At 37.2% G+C, this 20,947-nt stretch overlaps 1 protein-coding gene and 1 long non-coding RNA gene across 13 annotated transcripts; one reads left to right on the plus strand and one right to left on the minus strand.

The window, feature by feature from the left end:
* Positions 1 to 83: 83 nt before the first annotated feature.
* LOC143900186 (uncharacterized) lies at positions 84 to 930 on the minus strand. The gene is made up of 2 exons (XR_013257730.1): positions 662 to 930; positions 84 to 588 (listed from the first exon to the last, which is right to left on the minus strand). It is a non-coding gene; the product is annotated as an uncharacterized LOC143900186 (long non-coding RNA).
* On the plus strand, positions 882 to 18,102 carry Nrg (Neuroglian). 12 transcript variants are annotated; one of them, XM_077411197.1, is made up of 14 exons: positions 911 to 943; positions 5,339 to 5,414; positions 5,553 to 5,576; positions 6,357 to 6,489; positions 7,111 to 8,526; positions 8,637 to 9,097; positions 9,300 to 9,656; positions 9,769 to 10,027; positions 10,113 to 10,433; positions 10,549 to 10,768; positions 10,992 to 11,148; positions 11,229 to 11,501; positions 12,242 to 12,334; positions 12,762 to 18,102. In XM_077411197.1, exons 1-13 carry the CDS (start codon positions 926 to 928, stop codon positions 12,331 to 12,333), a joined length of 3,807 nt encoding a protein of 1,268 aa, XP_077267323.1. In that variant the 5' UTR covers positions 911 to 925; the 3' UTR covers position 12,334; positions 12,762 to 18,102. The 12 variants fall into 12 exon arrangements, with proteins under 12 accessions (XP_077267324.1, XP_077267326.1, XP_077267323.1 ...); XM_077411198.1 differs by lacking the exon at positions 12,242 to 12,334 and having other exon boundaries at positions 882 to 923; XM_077411196.1 differs by lacking the exon at positions 12,242 to 12,334.
* The last annotated feature ends 2,845 nt before the right edge of the window (positions 18,103 to 20,947 follow it).

Genomic DNA, 20,947 nt, shown 5'->3' on the forward strand with positions numbered 1-20,947 from the left:
ATTTTAACTCAGAGGGTTAATGAAAAGTACAAGGATTCAGAATAAAATTTATGATCAATTTGTATGTAAATAAGTTACGTAAGATGTATGTATTCTCTCTCTCTCTCTCTCTCTCTCTCTCTCTCTCTCTCTCTCTCTCTCTCTCTCTCTCTCTCTCTCGTTTCAAAACTGCTGCACGTAATAATAAATCAGGAAACGTGTGTAAGATAATATTTCTCTTCAGTTATACGAACACAATCCCTGGATATTATTTTTAATTAAATCCAGATATATTTGTCGAATTTTCTACATGAATTCTACTTCGCTTTTCGACATATTGGGGAGAAGACCTTTGAATTACGTTACTAAATATAGTTTATTTGTCACCATCTTAAAGCTATATATAAAAAATGTTTGGGTTTTAACGCTAATTATGTTGTACATTTTTCACAGACATAAAAATACATAAGATATTTATTAGATTATAACAAAGACTAGCAATAAGATAACAAATCCGTTCTTTAGCCGAACTTCTTGCAACGCTCATCTTTCCGCTTTTTCTTTCCTACGTGAGGAGGAAAAGAAAAAAGATCTGTACAAGGAATTCAACTGAAAAAGAACATAATTTAATGTCTCGAAAGGGGGAGGGGGGGGGGAATAAATAAGTATCTTCGATGCATACCATACCATTTCTACCAAATGCGTATATGAACTTTAATAATTCGATAGACATGAACAGTGGAGTGTTATCGGTATAATTATCCTCGTCGGTAACGAGTTATCCTTCGGTATAGCAGATAGCGTTACCGACGTGGTGCCCTCCCTACATCTAGTTTTCCTAGACCGGCGAGAGGTGAGAGGTGACAGGATCGAGGATCGAGGACTGGCTGGCGAGTGGCGAGGCCCGAGTGCAGCGCGGCGCGGTGCGTATCGCACACATGCACGTATGTATGTATGTACACAGGTAAGACGTTTACACGCACAATAGCGCGGTACCGTACGGCCAAGCGGGCCAAGTTACGTATCCGAAGTGTCGGTGGTTTTTCGCGGACCGCAGTTTTTTCGACGATGCCCTGGTGATAGCGACGTTCTCGGCACCGTGACCGCGCGACCGGACGCCCAGGATCGGTAAGTCCCGTGATTTTAATCGACGCGATGACGAGCAAGCGGAGCGGACGGGCCCGATCAATGCGATCTCGCGTCGCGGGTGTGCCCGCTTTTCGCCCTACCGTTCCTTCGCGTTTACTCGCCGCAGTCGCCGCCCGTTTTACCGCGCCAGAGCGGCAGACAGTGGCAGAGTCAGGCAAGTTGCCGAGAGTATTGTGAGACTCTCCTGGCGACTGGCGACCGGACCGAGACGCGCCCGCGCGACACGCGAGGATCGTCAATTCGATCGCGCTTCCGCTCGGCGAGGACGGCGACGGCGAGGCGAGTCGGGCGAGACCCGCGAAGGACGACGCACGACGCGAGTGAGATCATCGTGGGGCGACGTCGTCGAACGCGACGGATCGGCTGGGCGAGAGGCGAGAGTGGCGAGTGGCGAGTCAAGCGAATCCCGAATCTCCCTCGGATCCTCCCGACGGTCACGACGGTTCCCGGCGGGCGCGGGCATCGATAGAGCGACGTGACTGTGAGAAAATACGCCGCCTCTCGTCAGCCTCGCGTTCGCCTATCTTTTTTTCTGCCTCTTTCCTTCCTCTCGTTGTCTCGTTCCCAGTTCTCAAGTTCCTATCGGCGCCGGGTGCACGCCCATTTTTTCGCATCACCATTGGCAACCACCGTCCCACAACATCCCGGCGAATTTGAAAATTTCTGATAATTGGGTCAGCTTCGATCACGCCGAGGCTTTTTAAGCGCACGCGCGCGCGCGCGCCTGTGTGTATACATGTGTGCGGGCAATTTTGTGTTTACCGCAACGGCAAAAAAACGCCACGGGGGATTCGCCGGGTTCACGACTCCTTAATTGAAGAAGATCAGACGGTGCCGGTGCGTTCGCCGGATGCGTCGAATTTCTGCGATTATATATTTTTTAACGGAGTCGGGGGAAAATCTGAGTGCTCTGTTGCGTGCTGCGACTTTCAAAGAGTCTTCAATCTTATGTCTTTAACACTGGAACAATTTTGTTAAAATGACGAATTTCAGATTTCTCGTCTTAAATTGCGGAGATTTTATTAATCCTTGCACAGGCCACACTTATTTTTCGCATACGTGTAAGCCCCACTGGGATCTGGAGGACCCCAGCCATTTTTTGCTCATAAGCTTGGGGAAAAAAAAAAAATCAACGTACTGTAATGTTTTTTTTTTTTTCCCCAATCGATCGTAAAACATTCTGAGATGTATGATGGTAATCTCAGAATTGGTCAAAATAAAAATTATTACTAAAAAATACACATAAAAAAATATTAATAACAAAGTGGTTGTCTTTTAAAATCGACCCAACTGGCCAAGTTTACTTATATTAGCACAACGTTTCGGCCCTGGATTTTGATCTTTTTCAGATGACAATGTTACAATACATACAAGCGTTACTTGGTTATGCGGGAAAAAAAAATGAAAAGCTCTCTTCTCTCTCTCTCTTCTGATTATAAAGATAACCTATATAAAATTGTAAAGACATCGCGAGATAAATAAAATTCGTACAAGTTTTTGCGTGTCAAATATCGAGAAACCACGGTATAGACATCGAAGTGATTAAGAAATTTATGTTGAGAAGCACGTCCGTCTCACTCCATGACCCAACCGCAGAGTGATTTAAATCCGTAAACAAAAAAAGTCAGTGAGGTAGTCGAACAATAATGTTAAATATTCTAAATATAAATGATGGTTCCAAAGATAGTTCCAAAATTGGTCCCTGGTCCCTGAGATCCCAGTGTAGCTTTCGGGAGTTAAGATGCTTTTGTTGTTATTTAGGTTGATTTTTGTCCAGATATAAAAGATCTTATTTATACTAACAAGTAACAACACTCTCTTTCTCTCTCTCTACGACATGATGCGGAATTTTGATAACAATTTAGGAAAATCGTATTTTCATTGTCACTTTGCTGTCTAAGTTGTGCAATAAGCACATGTTATGTTAGTGAAAGGTATATTTCTCTTTGGTGACAAGTAATTTTATTGATCTAACGTCTAATTTAAATTTTATTTTAAAATGTGGATAACAGTTTCTAGAACGTAACGGTAATTCGAAAATATTGTTATTGCAAAATATATTTATATACTTACTTATTTCTTATTGATAGAATCAAAACTATGAAAAAAAGGTTTTTGTTAAGATATTAAATATCTTTGGAACTAAATCTATAAAAATAATCTACAAAAATCTTTGCAGCTATGTTTGTTAATTATTTAAGTTAAAGAAATTTAAAATAAATAAAATGTTTTTTCAAATACCTGTCGAATTGACGGATGTGGTAAAATTAAATATACATTCAATGCTGATTGTTCTAGTGTTAACGAACAATGTCTAATGCGATATCCCAATATATACAATGTATGTTGCAATATATAAGAGTAAAATTCAATAATTGTATTTATATATTTATTAGTAAATGTATAGATATAATTACTTAAGATTGATTAGTAAATGTATAGATATATAATTACTTAAGAGTTTGAGAAGACTGAAAAGATTTACTACTAATAAACATTGTTATTAGAAAACTATTATATAATATACGAGGGTCGATACGAATGTAAATGTCTTCTAATTTTTTTTATTTTTAGGAAATTTTATTTCTGGATATTTCTATTTACATGAAATAATGGTCAGTTTTTATTGTGCACACTTATTTTTTTCACATAATTTTCATGTTTTTTTTTTCTATGTACTTTTACCTTTTGTGAGTCAGACGCTGTATACCAGTGCGATACAAATCTTTGCTTTGACTCTCTCTCTCTCTCTCTCTTGACCAACACTTTTTTTCAGTTCTGATTACCACCCATTGAAGGCACTTTGTGGACATTTTCCAGAGCATCTGATTTATAGATGGCAAAAGGGCATAGGAAAAAATGGAGATCATGTATAAAAACAACGGCGTACGCAATAAAGATTGACCATTATTTCATGTAAAAATCATAGTTTCAGAAATAAAATTTTCTAAGGAGGCATTACTTTCGTACCGACCTTTATACATACTTTCTAAAACGCTATAAAAACGTACCAATTGATACAAATGCTTTGCGAATTGCATATCTTGTTGACAAATGGTTTACTAGTTGGACTACAATTTGATGTTTTTTGATTTTTTTTGTTTATTTGAAATAAAGAGACAAAAGTATAAACTATAATATAATCTCCGTGATAATACTGATAATATATCTAAAATAAATGTTCCCAGAAAACTGAAAGAGAAATTTCTCAAAGATATAAAGAAAGATGGATAAATAGTCTTATATTATTTGAAATACAGTTTTTATTTATTGCAACGTGGGGAACTACAATATTCACTTGAATTGTCTGTTCTTTGCGTACGCTCTTGCTGAATTAAAATAGCCAGTGCATATTTTGTTATAGTGAATGTATCAAATGTTTTTCAACACTTGTCTTTTAATATTTTATTTGCTGGTAAAATTAGTATATGTATAAACTGTAAATGTATGATCACCGATTTGCTCTTTTACTGTAATATATAAACCTCCAATTTGCATTTTACGTTTTATGATTTTAAAAACTTTTACTTTTTCTCCCCCAAATATCTCCAACAGGGAATAATAAAGAGCCTGCTTTTTTTGGTAGCACATCCGTCCCTTGCTCGTCCCTCAGAAAAAGCATAATAGAATCGTTTGTCACAGACTAATCACTGTTTAGTATTAGGACGTATTGATTTATTAAGATAAGATAATGATTTTTTTTTTATTGATTTTTGTCCTCAGCGGGCGAAGATCCGTTTCGAGTAAATTCTTTTCATTTCTCGTCTGTTATTCACATTAAACACGACCCGGCATATGAACGCTGCTCGTCAAGTATATCGTAGTAAAGTGCAAAAGGACGGTTTCTCTTCTTTTCTTCTTTACTTTAAAATATTACGTCGCGTCTCTCATGTGACACTCGGAGAAACGATCTGGGTAGCTATTGTGCAAGCGATATGATACAAAAGCTGCTTGTAAATTATTTAATACATTTCTGCTTTTCTCCTCATTTTTTAGGGTGACTTCTATTAACTTATCTGTACTATTTTATTAACGTGGATTATTAAAAATTATAGAGACGATAAATTATTAACAGGTAGAAATTTTGACGTGAGTGATTATGATGGCTTAAACTAATCCGAATTTGGCTTAAGTTAATCGAAGTTGCTCTTATTTCTCATAATTCTGATTAAGAAAAAACCTTTTGATAAAAGAAATATTATTGTTTCAGTTTTCTAAACGCGAAGTGACAATGAGACTCGCCGTGTGTATTGTTTCCACGCTGGTGCTTGGCGCATCAGCTATAAGTGAGTATAAATAATTTGATCGCCCGTAAATACCCTTCAAATTATGGTCGACCATATAACTAAGACTTTTATTCTATTACGCTACGAATTTCAATGAATCTTGCCATTAAAGTTATGATTTTTGATTTTCAATTATAGTACGTGTCCCGGATAATGTAGAAGGTGAAACACACTATTATGGAAACCGTTTTTCATAATCGTGCTTTCTATTACAAGCGACCTTTTATTCACGCAAAACCATATTTTGCCACAGAATATTAATAAATTCTCTACACGGAGTTGCTATGTTTTGGTGTATTCGCACATTTACATCTGTACCCATTTGTACGGGTCCAGACTATACACTCAATATTTGTACATTCACGCAATTACATCTGTGTATAGATTACCTTCGGCTGTTAGAACATGAACACATACATTAACGAAACATTAAACATAAAAACATTTTAAATCGTTTCTATGTGAATATTTTATTATACTTTATATTATTTTACATATGCAATGCAACATAATTCCAACATATACATAATACAACATAACACGATTCCAATATACAAAATGTAGAATATTATTTCTGTTAGATCCCAGATTCGTTACTTTCAAAGTGTCTGTATGTATTTGTACATATATTTTAAAGAACGTTAGATTTGTCCTACCATGTGTCTCTGTTTCCATTCTTTTTATAAATCTTTTTAATGTGGTATATTTATTTCAATTAAGTTGTAGTGAGCTGTGGCTGACCCTTACCATACTTAAGTTAAAAATCATGAAGATTATCTGTCATAGCGGAGTTTCATTACATTGAACATAAATCCATAAATGCCTCTTGTCCTTTTCTTCTTTAGATTATATATTTGTGTGTTTCTTTTCTACTAGTTTATCTCTCTCTTTATTTCAATGGGGCGTAATCGTTTTGGATCTAATACATTTTTCGTTTATTAGTTCAATCACCGCCACGAATATCTAAACAGCCGCCAACGGACGAGCAGCTGTTTCAAGTGGCTCAAACAAAAGTCAACGAGAATGACAAACCATTTCTGATTGAATGCGAAGCCGAGGGAGAGCCAGTTCCAACGTACGTATCTGCATTTTCTTGCTTTTTTTAGAGCTTGTTTATCACATGTAGAATACATTTCTTTAAGTCACTTTATGCGCTGTCTGATGGTATTATTAGATAATGCCTACAAGTGCTATCAAGGAAATAGCTATTATGTAAATATGACTTGTCACACTTGTTAAATTGCTCAAGAACGGAAAATGTACTTTCGGAATATCTCATTCATGAAGTTTCATTGCACTTGTCGGGCTTATTCATTTCGTACAGTGTAAGGTAGCCGGTTGCAACTAGCCGATCTTAATTACAAAGATGATCTCATAGCTTTAATATGTGTGAAATAATCGTCGCTAATACAGATGTCTGACTTATCTAACCGTATGGGCGTTGGCAGGGTTTTTTATAAACTATTATCTAATGTATATAGTTTTTATTTATAAAAAGAAATTTATTTATAAATGAGAGGGAGCAAGGTATAAAGCTTGTATGTTGTATTTAACATGTTCCATCGATGTTAAATCTTAATAATTTATGTGCAAATATATATAATTATTATTATATTTATTATTATTGCGCTAGAAGCATTTGTGATGTATATTACATGTGTCGGAAGAAATTTTGATATTAGATGATTTTATATAGGTATCGTTGGATTAAAAATGGAAAGAACTTTGAGTGGCCGGCGTATGACGACCGCATTTCTCAACAACCTGGCAGAGGAACTTTGGTAATCTCAAGACCGAGAGACGAAGACTTGGGACAGTATCAGTGCTTCGCCGAAAATGAATGGGGCATAGCTACGTCGAATTCGGTGTTCGTTCGAAAGGCCGAATTAAATTCGTTCAAGGACGAAAACCCAATAACTTTAAACGCGAACGAGGGTTCCCCCTTCAAACTTACCTGCCAACCACCCGATGGCTGGCCTAAGCCAAATGTTTATTGGCTGATACAGGATATCGCTGGTGGTATCAAGTCAATCAATAACTCAAGGATGACTCTCGATCCGGAGGGTAATCTCTGGTTCAGCAATGTTACGAGAAACGACGCTTCGGATGACTTTTACTATGCTTGTGCCGCCACATCTGTGTTCAGAAACGAATACAAAGTAGGCAATAAGGTTTTGTTAAACGTAATTTCTACAGGCGCGTCCGCCGGCCAGAACAAATATCCCCCTGAAAGGCAGTACGTCAGCAGGAAAAATGAGGTTGCTCTGCGTGGCAAGAAGGTAGAGCTATACTGCATATTCGGAGGAACGCCTTTACCGCAGATAGTTTGGAGCAAAAATGGCGCGTTGCTCAGACCGAGCGATAGAGTAATTCAAGGAAATTACGGAAAATCTCTCGTCATAAAACACGTCAATTTCGAGGACGGGGGCGAATACACCTGTGAGTCATCGAACGGAGTAGGAACAGCCCAGTCGTATTCCATAAATCTGCAAGTAATGGCCGTACCATATTTCACCGTTGAGCCGGAGTTCGTGAACGCTGCGGAGGACGAGACTGCCGAAATCAAGTGCGAGGCCAGCGGCGTGCCCGTTCCCGAGATCAAGTGGATTTACAACGGTAAACCGATATCTGAAGCGCCACCGAATAACCGGAGAAAAGTCACGGCGAATTCTATTGTCATCGAGAGGCTGGTGAAAAAAGACACGGGAAATTATGGATGTAACGCTACCAACTCGTTGGGATACGTTTACAAAGACGTATATGTGAACGTGTTGGCGCTCTATCCGGATATCACGCAACCGCCCATGAACTTGAGCACGGTCGACGGCAAAACCATCCGGATTACGTGCCGCGTTTTCGGCGCACCCAAGCCCGAGGTCAAGTGGGTCAGGAACGGGCAAGAATTGACCGGCGGTCGTTACAAGATTTTGGATATAGGCGATTTGGAAATCGAGAACGTGATATTCCTGGATGCTGGTACTTACACGTGCTACGCTTCCAATAAATTCGGCGAAGTGAATGCGTCCGCCAGTTTGGTGGTGAAAGAACACACCAAGATAACGGATGAGCCGGAGGACTACGAGGTTGCAGCGGGCTCCACTGCCACATTCAGGTAAAATTTTTCAAAAAAATATTGAAATCTCGATAGAAGTAAAAGTAAATCTGTTATCTCCTGATGTATAATTAGGAGGTTTCGCTTAATTTCTTTTCTGTTTGTTCTAGGTGCAATGCCGTTACTGATCCCAGTCTACCTCTAACCATAGACTGGTTGAGCAATGGTGAACCAATAGACTTTGAGATGGAACCGAGATTCGTACGAAGTACCGACTATTCTCTAATGATCACAAAGACGACCGAACTGGATTCCGGTATCTATACGTGCGTCGCCCGCACTGATCTCGACGAAGCGAGAGCACAAGCGACGCTGATAGTTCAGGATGTACCTAATGCGCCAAGATTAATCGGCATTAAATGCATGTCTAAAGCGGCCTTTGTTCAATGGACACCCATGGGAGATAACAGATCTCCCATTCTGCGCTACACGATCCAATACAACACCACTTTTGCACCAGATACCTGGGAGATAGCCAAAGATTTCGTCCCAGCTACAGACCAGACATACGAAGTGTCTATGTCACCTTGGGCCAATTACACATTCCGCGTTCTTGCATGGAATAAAATAGGTGAGAAAACGCTTGAAAACTAAAAGACTATTTTGAAATGAATAAATTGCAATGATGTATAATTATGTACATATATGTATAATAATAATATATAATTCAGATCTTAATTACACAATTTTCGAGTCAATTTACTATGGCTATTATCTCTTCTTTAGGATAAATATGTTAAACTAATGTATTGATATTATTTTCTAATTCTCAGGCCCTTCTCTACCGTCACCACACAGCGATGTTTGTACCACCGAACAAGACGTTCCTTACAAAAATCCAGACAATATTATGGGCAAGGGTACAACGCCTCAAAATTTGGTTATTTCATGGACAACCATGCCGCAAATAGAGCATAATGCCCCCCACTTTAAATACAGGGTATATTACAAAAGAGATATACCGGGTGAGACATGGGCTACAGCTGATATATATGATTGGAGGAAAAATAATTATCTCGTGGACAATCAACCTACTTATCAAAGATACAAAATTAAGGTCATCGCTTCGAACGCGAAAGGAGAGAGTAAAGCTGCAGCCAATGAAATTATCGGATACTCTGGAGAAGACGGTAATTCACTGATAAAATTGACTTTATTATTATAATTGTTATTGTTATTATATACTAAGATTAATTATTAATACATCGACTATGCTCATAAAACGTTAAATTGCTATTTCAGTACCCTTGCAAGCACCCGGCAATTTTACACTGAATCAAATAAAATCGAGTACAACCGCTCAGCTGTCATGGAGTCCGGTACCCGAGGAGTCGGTAAGGGGCGAATTGCAAGGATATAAGATTCAAACGTGGACGGAGAAGGACGGTGAGAAGGGAATGCGCGAGATGGATATTCGTGGTGGAAATAAAACGCACGCGTTAATCACGAAGTTCGTTCCATATAGTAAAAATTTCGTGAGAATACTCGCTTACAACGGCAGGTAATAACACTTCGATTATATATTGCTATCATATATTTTGCTTCTCATAGCTATCTTGTCTTTAAATAATGTTTATTTTGTGCAGGTACACCGGTCCTGCGTCCGAGACTTTAAGCTTTGACACACCGGAAGGAGTACCAGGGACAGTGCTCAGTTTAGAAGCATTCCCTATGGGATCCAGTGCATTGTTCCTAGTGTGGACGAGACCCGCGGAACCGAATGGTATTTTAACCGGATATAGAATTTATTATCAGGTTGTGAACGGCACAAAGTTGGGAACGTTACTTGAGAGAAAGCCGCATGTTATGGAGCCACAAGCTACGAGTGCCAAATTAGCCGCATTAGCGCCTGATACGATTTACCGCGTTCACATACGTGCCACAACCAGAGTTGGTGAAGGCAATGAGTAAGTGTCGCATGAGCTATATAAGAACGAAGTTAAATATCAGTAACATTTGTAAACATTATTTTATGTCATTTTTGTCATGTATGTTACTTATAGTTTTAATGTATTTTTGTAGCTATTTTATCGAGCAAAAGACTAGAACGTCTCAACGACCCGACATCCCACAATTTACGTGGGAAACTATACCAGTGGAGAATGGATATTCACACGTAAGAGTCATTTGGTTGCCGAATTTGAACGGTAATCCGGGAAGTCATTTTTTCGTCAAGTACAAGATGAAAGGCGAAACGATCTTTTTGAAGACGGATCCCGAGTTTCAGTCGAATACTATTGAGGTATGTTTATGGTAATGATAAATTTATGCACACAAGGCTTCTTGACATCTTCATAACAAGCTCTATTAATCAGAATTTTTTCCGGTCTTGTGTATTAGAGTGACTATCATGTCCAAACTCTGATTAATATTGTATTCATTTATTTTGATTTTATCTATATATTTATCTTTAAATAAGATAAATATAATTATATGATTATTAAAAAATGCTATAAATCACGCAGGTTCGCGGTCTTCAAAGCGGTGAAACCTATGTGATGTCAGTCGTCGCTGTCGACGGAGACTACATAAGCGAGAGTGCTTTCCAAGAAGTAGTGACGAGTAGCGAAGGACCCATTATTCAACCGAAGGAAAATGTTGCGACGGCTGGCTGGTTCATAGGTAAATATTTTTCTTCTTAATTTTTAGACCAATTTTTTCTATGACTGGTATATGTCAAGATTGTGATATTTTCGCTGAAGGAATGATGCTAGCGATCGCTATTCTCCTTTTGGTGCTGATAATCGTTTGCGTGATTAAACGAAATCGAGGCGGAAAGTACGCGGTGCATGAACGAGAACTGGCTGCCGGACGAGGGGATTATCCCGACGAGGGTGGATTCCATGAGTATTCGCAACCGTTGGACACCAAATCGGCCGGCGGACGCGCGTCCTTGGCATCTTCTTCTCATGTGGATGGTAAACATCCTGAATCCGACACCGATTCCATGGCGGAGTATGGCGATGGTGATACAGGTAATAGGTTTAAAATTCTACTTGGAATTGTTAAAAATATATATAATATTAGAATAGTCCTTGTGATATGAAAAAGTAGCATGTAATTAAAGATGTTTGTTGTACGTGTTTTTCGAGTATCAAGTACTATGACAATTGATTAGTCGCGTCTATACATGTCTAACTTTAAATCGGCGGGATTGAGCAAACCCTCTATTTTCATTTTTTCGATCGCTACTCATTCTAACGGCACATGCATAGAATATTGTGCGCTCAATCCATAAAATCAAGAAACAAATGAAAAACCGAATATACCATGCGTATGTATAATTTATGCATCGCAAAGTAGCAAAAAGATAGTAGAAAGAGCAGTGCAAGGGGAGTAAGTTGAATTAGTAGATATCAGTTGAGAATGGAGGAATTAAAAAAAGTTTAGAAGAATTTGACGTTTATAAAATAGGGTATGTATTATTGTGAATTATTGTTGCAACGTAGAAATGCACTAAATTTTAATATTTTCGTAATATTTTTAATCTTAGAGAGCAAAATGAAATTTACGAATCTCATATGTCACAGCTGAGTTTACTTTCACATTTTAAATTTTTCTTATATCATGTTATTGCTTCCTTTTGCATACACTTTGCAGCCGCAGTTGCATAAGTCGTATTCGTTTATATGTTCGCTTTAGACTATTTTATTTTCAATTTGTCATGCATATTTTGTTATATATTTTATTTGCTTCATTGCTTGACTCGATACAGAGGGCATGAACGAAGATGGTTCTTTCATTGGTCAGTATGGCCGACAGCGTAAGCAGGAACCAAATTCGCAGGCATTTGCCACTCTAGTCTAAGGTAAGTTCATCAAACATATTCTTGAGACGAAACAGTTCAAGTATACGAAATATAAGTTTCTGAAACGGGTTATCATTCATCTCACGCTTTTTTTTTACTCATAATCCACTCTTTAATTAATCTTAGACATGCATGAGGTGAGAGTCAAGATCAAGATCTGCCGATTACGAATCGATCACTTTCCTGAACACGAAGTCATGCGTCGCACACGTTTTTTTAACACTTAAATCGATGCATTTATGCTCCGACGAAATAATTTGGAAATTAATATATTATTATATTTGTATAAAACTGCATGCTGATGTTTATAGCAATATTCATTATTACTTGATTTGAAAACGAAAAAAGAACCTCTGTGTATATATACCTGCATAACGTTATATTTTTATATATTTTCTTTATAAATAATAAAATTCGTTTGTTCTAGGGCGTTTTACGGAGGATGGATCCTTCATTGGACAATACGGACCTAAAGGTAGACCAGATGAGACACCATCTATTCCAACTGGTACTATGGCCACGTATGTGTAACATCCGCAACTAACTTAATCAAAGCCGCATAAAAAATTTTTTCTCGTTACGGTTAAGGATCCTCCCGATCCTTAGCTATTGCAGCAGCTCTGCTATGCACCTTGCGCTGGGCGCAATGTCCAACACTATACTGCCAATTAGACTGGGTTTTGGGTTTTATAGTTTCTGTAGGAAACATGACTTGAAACATTCAGAGTAATGTAGATCGTCAATATGCAACAAATATGATTTTGAGTTTCAATTGAACTAAAATGTTACAAACATTCCAAATTTTTTAATTAGATTTTTTTTTAAATATACAACGGAAATGTGAAAGAAATTTTTTGTTATGACGATTATTATTTACTTTATATACGTTGTCGCAAGTGCTGACGATCAACCATATCTCTATATTAATTATAAAACCCAAGAACATTATAGGTGTTTCATAGCGTGCAAGCTATTTATGGAAATAGTACCGTAGAAACTATTCTAGCATTGACCGTAATATCTTTGACAAAGCCAGGTTGAATTAGACACTTTGATTGGTGACAAGATATACGAATTGGATCTCCGTGTTATTCCGAGCTCGTGCAGATGCGAAGTAACTTTAAGACTGCATGTAGTATCCAATGTTTTACAATAGAATTTCTAAATTTCGCGCGTTAGTTTCTAACGTGTATATATATTTTAATGTAGCGATCAATATTCTGCTGTAATTAAAATAATTTCGAAATTGATTTTATTAAAATTAAACGTTGCTTATTTTGATGCAAGTACTTGAATCGCCTTTAAAATTGTTTATTTTTGTCAAACTAATTTCTTTGTTTATTCCTTGTCATTAGAAATTTGTTTGTCTATTATTTTTCTAAATTAAATTTTTTTATTACCTTTTATACATACTATGTTAATAAGCGAAGACATTTTGCAATGTTGAAATAATCCAAACGGATACGAATAATAACATTTAAAAATTACTTCAAAATTTATTTTAAAAAAGAAAAAGAATATTTTTTATCAGAGAGTATAAAAAGGTTAGACATGAATGTACAGAAGAAAATTATATTTAAAAGGTTTAAGTACTTGTATAAATAAATGATGAAACTGCAAAATTCAATTTCATAATTCTTTTAACACAGTAACATTATGTTGAGTAACTACGTATTAAAATATATTCACAAGAAATTGAAATCTTAGTGCCTATATTGGACTTATAAATATCTACAATAATGACTTACTTATTTCTAATATGCGATTTGCAAAAGTGATGGCTTGCTTTAAATAGATTATAGTGACGAAATGTAATCTTCGTGATAAGCGCTTGCATTTAAAACAAATTCATTGAAATCGATACAATGTAATAGGAAATATTTAAAAATTTTTTGCTGTTACTCATATGCATAAGTAAAATTAAATTATTGATATTGAAAATAACGAGTAATACAATGTACGAATATATTAAAATTATTTGTGTTGCTGTGTGTATTTACATCATTACATGCAATCTTGAAAATGAAGTATCACTGTAAAAGATAGTGTCACAATCTGGCTTCGACTGATTTTAACTTTAATCTCGTATTGGACGGTTACACTAAGAACCTTTAGCCGCGATCAATTTTTACTCTGCCGAGGAAGGGCCAAATCTAAATGAACGAATAATAATCTATAATTATCATGCACTTACACTTTCATTATTAACAAACACACTTGACACACACGTGGAGCGCGTGTATGCGCGAACAATAAGGATATGCGAGGGATAGTAAAGAGTAAAGTACTATTAAAAAGAAGATTGTATATGCACTATAAGTAGGTAACAAAAATCGCAAGGCCTCTATAAGTAACTGTTGCTTTTGTATGTGAAATATGCTTCGACGAAAACCCTTTTATTTTTATGACAGTTTACTTTGCTTTTTTGGTAATTTTATTATAATCCAATGATTATAATCCAATAATCATAAGAGATAATGCTATATGATTATTTAATATATGAGAAGATATTAAATATATAAATATATATATATATATATATATATATATATATAGAAAGAGAGAGGGAGGAAAAAAGAGAGACATTATATATATATATATATTAATTATGAATTATTATGCGAGTAATTCTTAAAAAGACGCGACGATTACAACAAAGCAACTATAATTATTATGACTTAGTGTATAAGATGTTAAAATTTATTTAGACCTTTAAGTACAATTTGTACAATTTGTTTAGATAACCGTTAAGTTAATGTAGTCAATGCGATGTACAGGTTGTCTGCAAAAGTGTCGCGAGCAAATATGTCAGGTACAAAGATAAAGTGAAACAAAGATAGGTACAAAGTGTATAATATTTATGATACGTATGTACGAAGAATCACGAGGTATAGTATTCTTAAATGATATATCTTATACCGAACAGGACAGGATTTTTTCACGATAAATTCTTATAAAGGACGTTCTTATGCTACAGAATTATCTTCTAATTGAAATATATTTGTTACGGTCTTTTTTGCCGAACATCCTGTACAGGTGACTTGGACGTCACACGATTAAGATTTCTTTCTAATTATTGGATTGAGATCATAAATAATTTCCACTAAATATTCATCTTTTCGGAATATCCTCCGAACGTGTCATCGTGGCGAGTGATCTTTATTTTCTACTAGCGGGTAAACGTCCCTTCTTTTCGTGTTAGCAGCAATATGTGACGCTAGAGCTAATACTGTGACGACAGCGGTGTCAGATATTCATTACCGAAAGAAGAAAGAAGGCGTAAAGTGTGATTTCAAAATGAATAGAATGGAAAACTTAGAAGGGCATTCGCCATATGATGGTTTAGGAATTCAAGCAAAAGACTAATGTTACGACGACGGCTGAAAAAATATTTTATGGTACCAACTTGACTAGCGTGGAATCAGTCTCTTTCCGAAGATATGACTTTGAAAGAGCCAGCAACGGTAGCTCGTTTTCTTGACGGTTTTGACGAAGGACCAAAACCCATGTCACACACAAGTCGGATATTTCAGCAAAAAGACTAGACAGATGAATATCTTATGTGAAAGTAAAGAAAAAGAGTGGAAGTTACTTGTGTCTCGATTCAATGCGTAATATTGGCTCATCGTAATAAGAAATGAGCGTTTTCGTATTATTATATATCTCCGTTATAATGTTATCACTTTTTAACGTTTGAAGAAAGCTTGCGTTAATTAGATAGAACATAAACTTCTAGGCGGTTACGACGATAAAGATTGGACAAATGTCGGCATACTTTCTTCGACCGAAAAAATTATTTATGAATTCACTCGATAGTCTCAATACTACAATTTGTAGATTTATGGTATACGTAGGTATATATATGTATATATATCATAAACGAGAAACGTAATAACGCAGGCGATATTAACGATATGCGAGACAATCTAATATCGGTGCATAACCAATAGTACAATAGTGCAATCTCTGAATTTGCAATCGAAACCGCAATTACATAGACAAATATAAGATCGCATTCGCAGATTATTATCTTAATGTACGACCGTTGGGGCAATAATCATCACGAAATTGAGAAAATGTTTCGAATCTCGATGTCCAAGTCACACATACACAACACATGCACACGAGCGCGTTTACATTTTTAGAGTATTTTTCTATTGCGCTAGCGTCAATATTTACTGAAATATAGCGAGATTCATTCATTCTGCACGTTGAACCATCAGTTAGACGCGTTGAGAGAGCTAATATCGTATACATATATATATACATATATATACAAACTTCCAATACTTTCGCACGAGCAGCTCGTACTTTCGTACGTTGTATTATTCTTTTTTTGTATTTTTTTCTTTTTTTATAATTTTATACTTTGTATAGAAAATCATTTGCGGTTTTACGCGATTGTATCTATAATAGACGCGCGCTTTGCGGCAGCTGTCGCGGTCTTTCGACTGTGTTTCCGAGGTATTTATGCTACCTCAGCGGAGGACGTGAATATCTACCGCTATTCTGCTTGATATTAGATTGCGTTGACAAGGGAAACGATTCGTGACTTATTAAAGAGTGTTCATTGTATAACGAGCACACGTTACCCCGAAAAATGTTAAGACTTGACTCTTTTTATAGTTTATAGAATCTATACATTTTATAGAATCTCACTCAATTATTTCGTAACATACAAAGTGTTCATTCGATTAGCTCAATCGCGATCATATTACATTCTACATCTCCATCATATCGACTGTCTTACTGTTAAGCGATAGTGGGAACAAGCGAGGATAGTCCATCAAGTTGTTGACAATTAGCGTTCCTCCCTCAACTTTCCAACTTTAATATTCGTCGAACATTTGTTATTTATAAAGATATTACGATCGCCGTTCCAGAACGAAATGCTATAAAAAGAGTCAACGCAAAAATCATGAATCTCAATAACGTGATCCAACGTGTGCCCGTTTACCGTGCGAATCCTTCATTGTATATTATCCTGATATTAACGTGCCGATGTGTTTTTTTTTTCACCGTTTATATATTATATATGCAGCTATAGAGAGCGCATTTGTACATTCTCGCATCGGCATCACGCGTTTTTAGATAATTTTTCTACGAGATAAAAAAAAAGGAACCAGCAAAAGACAGTCTATAGAAATACGGATGATGCGCAGGGCTGTCCATCCACTCGTGGCGCTTTGAACAAGCAATACAAAGAGGCACAAATATGGCCTAACTTTCATCGTGAACATTTTCGTCCGCACGCAAGAGAGTTATCGTATAATCGCGCGCGCGCGATCGGATGGGCCACCTTGCACTGAATCGCCTCATCTCCTCCTTCTTCTTCTGGTAAAGAAGCGAATACCCGAGACTAGATACCACTACGTTGTGTATAATAATTAAGCGGATAATTTTGTGTCTCTTAATCTTTAAGTTTTACTCATTCACGAACGCGATCGCATTGATACACATCCCGATATTTGCCCGCATAACTCCCATGTCAGTAAAGTAAAAAAGGAAAGAGAATAAAAAAACAAAGGAAATTGAGAAAAATGAGTACGATAGTTCACTTGATCCGTCGATATACGTCCAATGATACGTCCAGTCGGTAGTGACTGCGATTAGTCACTCTCATTCGACACAATATTGAACTGAATTTGTACAAGCGAATATAGGTTGTCGCTTTAGGCTTATATTCACAGTTATTAAAATTAGTATTTTAAAGTTTGTTTGAGTATTATTAGCTATAATAAAAAGAAAAAACAATTTATATAATTCAATTTTGCATTTCAATTTTTTCATTACGTATTTTGAAAAAACGTAATTTTTAAATTATACAAGGTATCTGGTATTGTTTATATATTAATTTTTATTATATATAAATAATATATATTTAAAACCGAAGAAAGTAAATTGAGTAAATTTTATTTCTATTAATATATACATATATTAATATATTAAATATTTATTATATGTAAAATATAGATATATAGTATATATAATTTTAATGAATATATATAAAATTTTTTATGTACATTGTGTCCTTGCACTTCTTATTTTACTTTCATAGAAAATTCAGGCATCCGCAACTTCCAAGTTTATTTATTTACTCTCGAGGACAATCACATTACTCTTAATAATGGAACAATCGTCAGGTTTAATTCCACTAACAATAAGCGAACACAGAAATCGAGCAAGATGTGACCGATAATGCGATTATGCCGGACAGGTTTTTTGCGCCCGTGTTCTCGATCTGTGAGCTACTACGGGTTCTTTCTTCCTCTCCCTCGTCGCGGTTACAGACGAATAAAGGATCGAGGGAGAATAAAGGGAGGCACAATCCGAGCCGCGTCCACAGATATATAACTGCGCTAACGAACGCGCATGCATCGAACGGTAACTTTTCGATCGTTCGGCCGCAATATCGTTTAACAGCGGACAAAGATATATCTTGAAGCTTGAGAAATCCATCAATTGTTCGAGAGATACAGCTTTCTCTACCTAACAAAAATAATAAAAAGTAAATTTAAAAAATATGTCGAATGAAGGTTACTCTAGAGTTCTTTCACGGAGGATCGCTACATTTAGGGCCGGTTGTTCCAACACTTCCAACCTATTGGTAAAAGCTACCTGATAGTTAAATCACACGTCTATCTTTGTCCAATGTAAAGGATAAACAAAGACATATAGGTACATATGATTTAACTATTAGGTAGTTTAGCAACAGGCTGGAACAACCAGCCCTTATACATATATACATCCTATCGTAAGTCTTGATTCTCTTATTAAAGTAATAATCGACGGAAAAATTGATTGTGAAGAATCTGCATTTGAAGAGAAGGCGTTCAGTTAGGGGGGAGCATCCTGCGTAGCCATGAAAAATTTTTTGAAGGTAATCGGATGAGATGTCCGCCACGCGGGAAGAGTCTCCGACGACGATAGAGCGCACAATTGATCGTCGATGCCATACGCATTATACATGGGCTCGCGAACTCGAAAGCGACGAGAGCTATAAGAGCGTCCGCGAGCCAGGCTGGCGGGCAGGCAGGCAGCGCCGGTTTATTCCTGATCGAATGTTTTTGCACGGCCGCCGCAATCCTAATTGAATTCGCTGCCGGCCGCTCTCGCGGCAGCCGCACCGAGAGCAGCCGCGCGGTGCGTGGAATCGCGCGCCGTATATACGCGAATTTATATGTTTTGTCATATAAAATTGTGCGACGGGAAGGTAAGGGCGAAGACGAGAAATAGCACCGTTCAAAAATTTATCCTCCTCTCTCCCTCGCACAAGTGACAAAAATGTCCCAAAAATTTCCGCGATTCAAAGGGACGATTGCAAGATACCGAGACGGTCTTACAATCAGATTCTTCGCTACACCTTTTTACCGCGGTGATAATCGCAAGGATGATATCGAAAGTTTTGTGTGTGTGTGAAGATAAAATTATTTAAAAATATATCTGCGCGATATATCTGCTTGATATAGAAAGTTGTAACGTCCTGTCGATATAACTTGTGCTTCTTCATATAATTGAGTCGATTTAAAAAAAGGACGAATAAAAGCGAAAACTAGTAGTACCACAATTTAATTTTTTTTTTTACAGAAGAAACAGAAGAAAATATGCTTCTAAATTCCCCCGACTTGAAAGGGCGATTAGATTAGAAGGTTCTAGAACGTCCTAGACGTTTCGCTGGAGGTCGTTTTACAAGTGCTTAGCTTCGCAAAGACGGCGTCGAGTGTTTCGCGGGTAAGATCGTGGATCTCGGTGTTCCGCGATGTTTTTCAAAAATTTGCGACTCGGTTCGGGGGTATCTTCGGAATATTCACGATCGTGCTGCACGTACCGGAAGAAGAAGAAAGATGAAGAAGGAAAGAGATGAGAGACGGAAACCTCAGCCGCGTAGGATAACAATGGACCACTTGTTGGGTAGCCCATCCCCCCGACACCGCGGGGAATACAACGGATACTATTGGTTATTCATTGGGACCTCTCGTGAGGCCGCGGCTTTCTCGGCTGATCGGTCTAGAAATAGATCTGATCCAGTTATATTTCCGATTATCGCGACGAATGCAAACCTTATTATCAGTCTCGGAAAACTGTCGCTTCGTCGCGAATCTCTCTCGCACGTGCACCGCGAATCTACGCCGCAAGTGGCGATTCTGCGAATCGTGAATTCGTGGTAATATTATCAATTATCGAATAGCAGTAGAAATATAATAAAAGTAAATTTAAAAAATCCTGAGATAAGCAAAATGCGCAAGATAAAAGCGACACTGTGCACGTTGAAGAGACGCTTTCATCTGCCTCCAGTTATATTCAGTTTTCAAGTAATATATCAGTTTTCCCAACGTTCCCTCGGTCTTTTTCTTTTTTCAAACTTGGATTTAATATCTTTTACATGCAGAAACGTTCGAAGTAACTCGAACATTTTACGCGTCGAGCGAAATAAATGATACGAGCGCCGCGCGACGTGGCGAATTTACGACACGGAAGTGAAATTCAATTGTCGACAAGATATGAAGAATGGGAGAGGGACAACGCGCGAGAGATGAGCAAGGAGACGGGAGACAACACATGGCAGATTCGAGAACCGGCGCGATCGGACGGAAGATGTGAAAAAACTGGTTC

The sequence above is a fragment of the Temnothorax americanus genome, unplaced genomic scaffold (genome assembly GCF_048541705.1).
Source record: "Temnothorax americanus isolate GAGA-0224 unplaced genomic scaffold, ASM4854170v1 Scaffold3, whole genome shotgun sequence".
Lineage (NCBI taxonomy): Eukaryota > Metazoa > Arthropoda > Insecta > Hymenoptera > Formicidae > Temnothorax > Temnothorax americanus.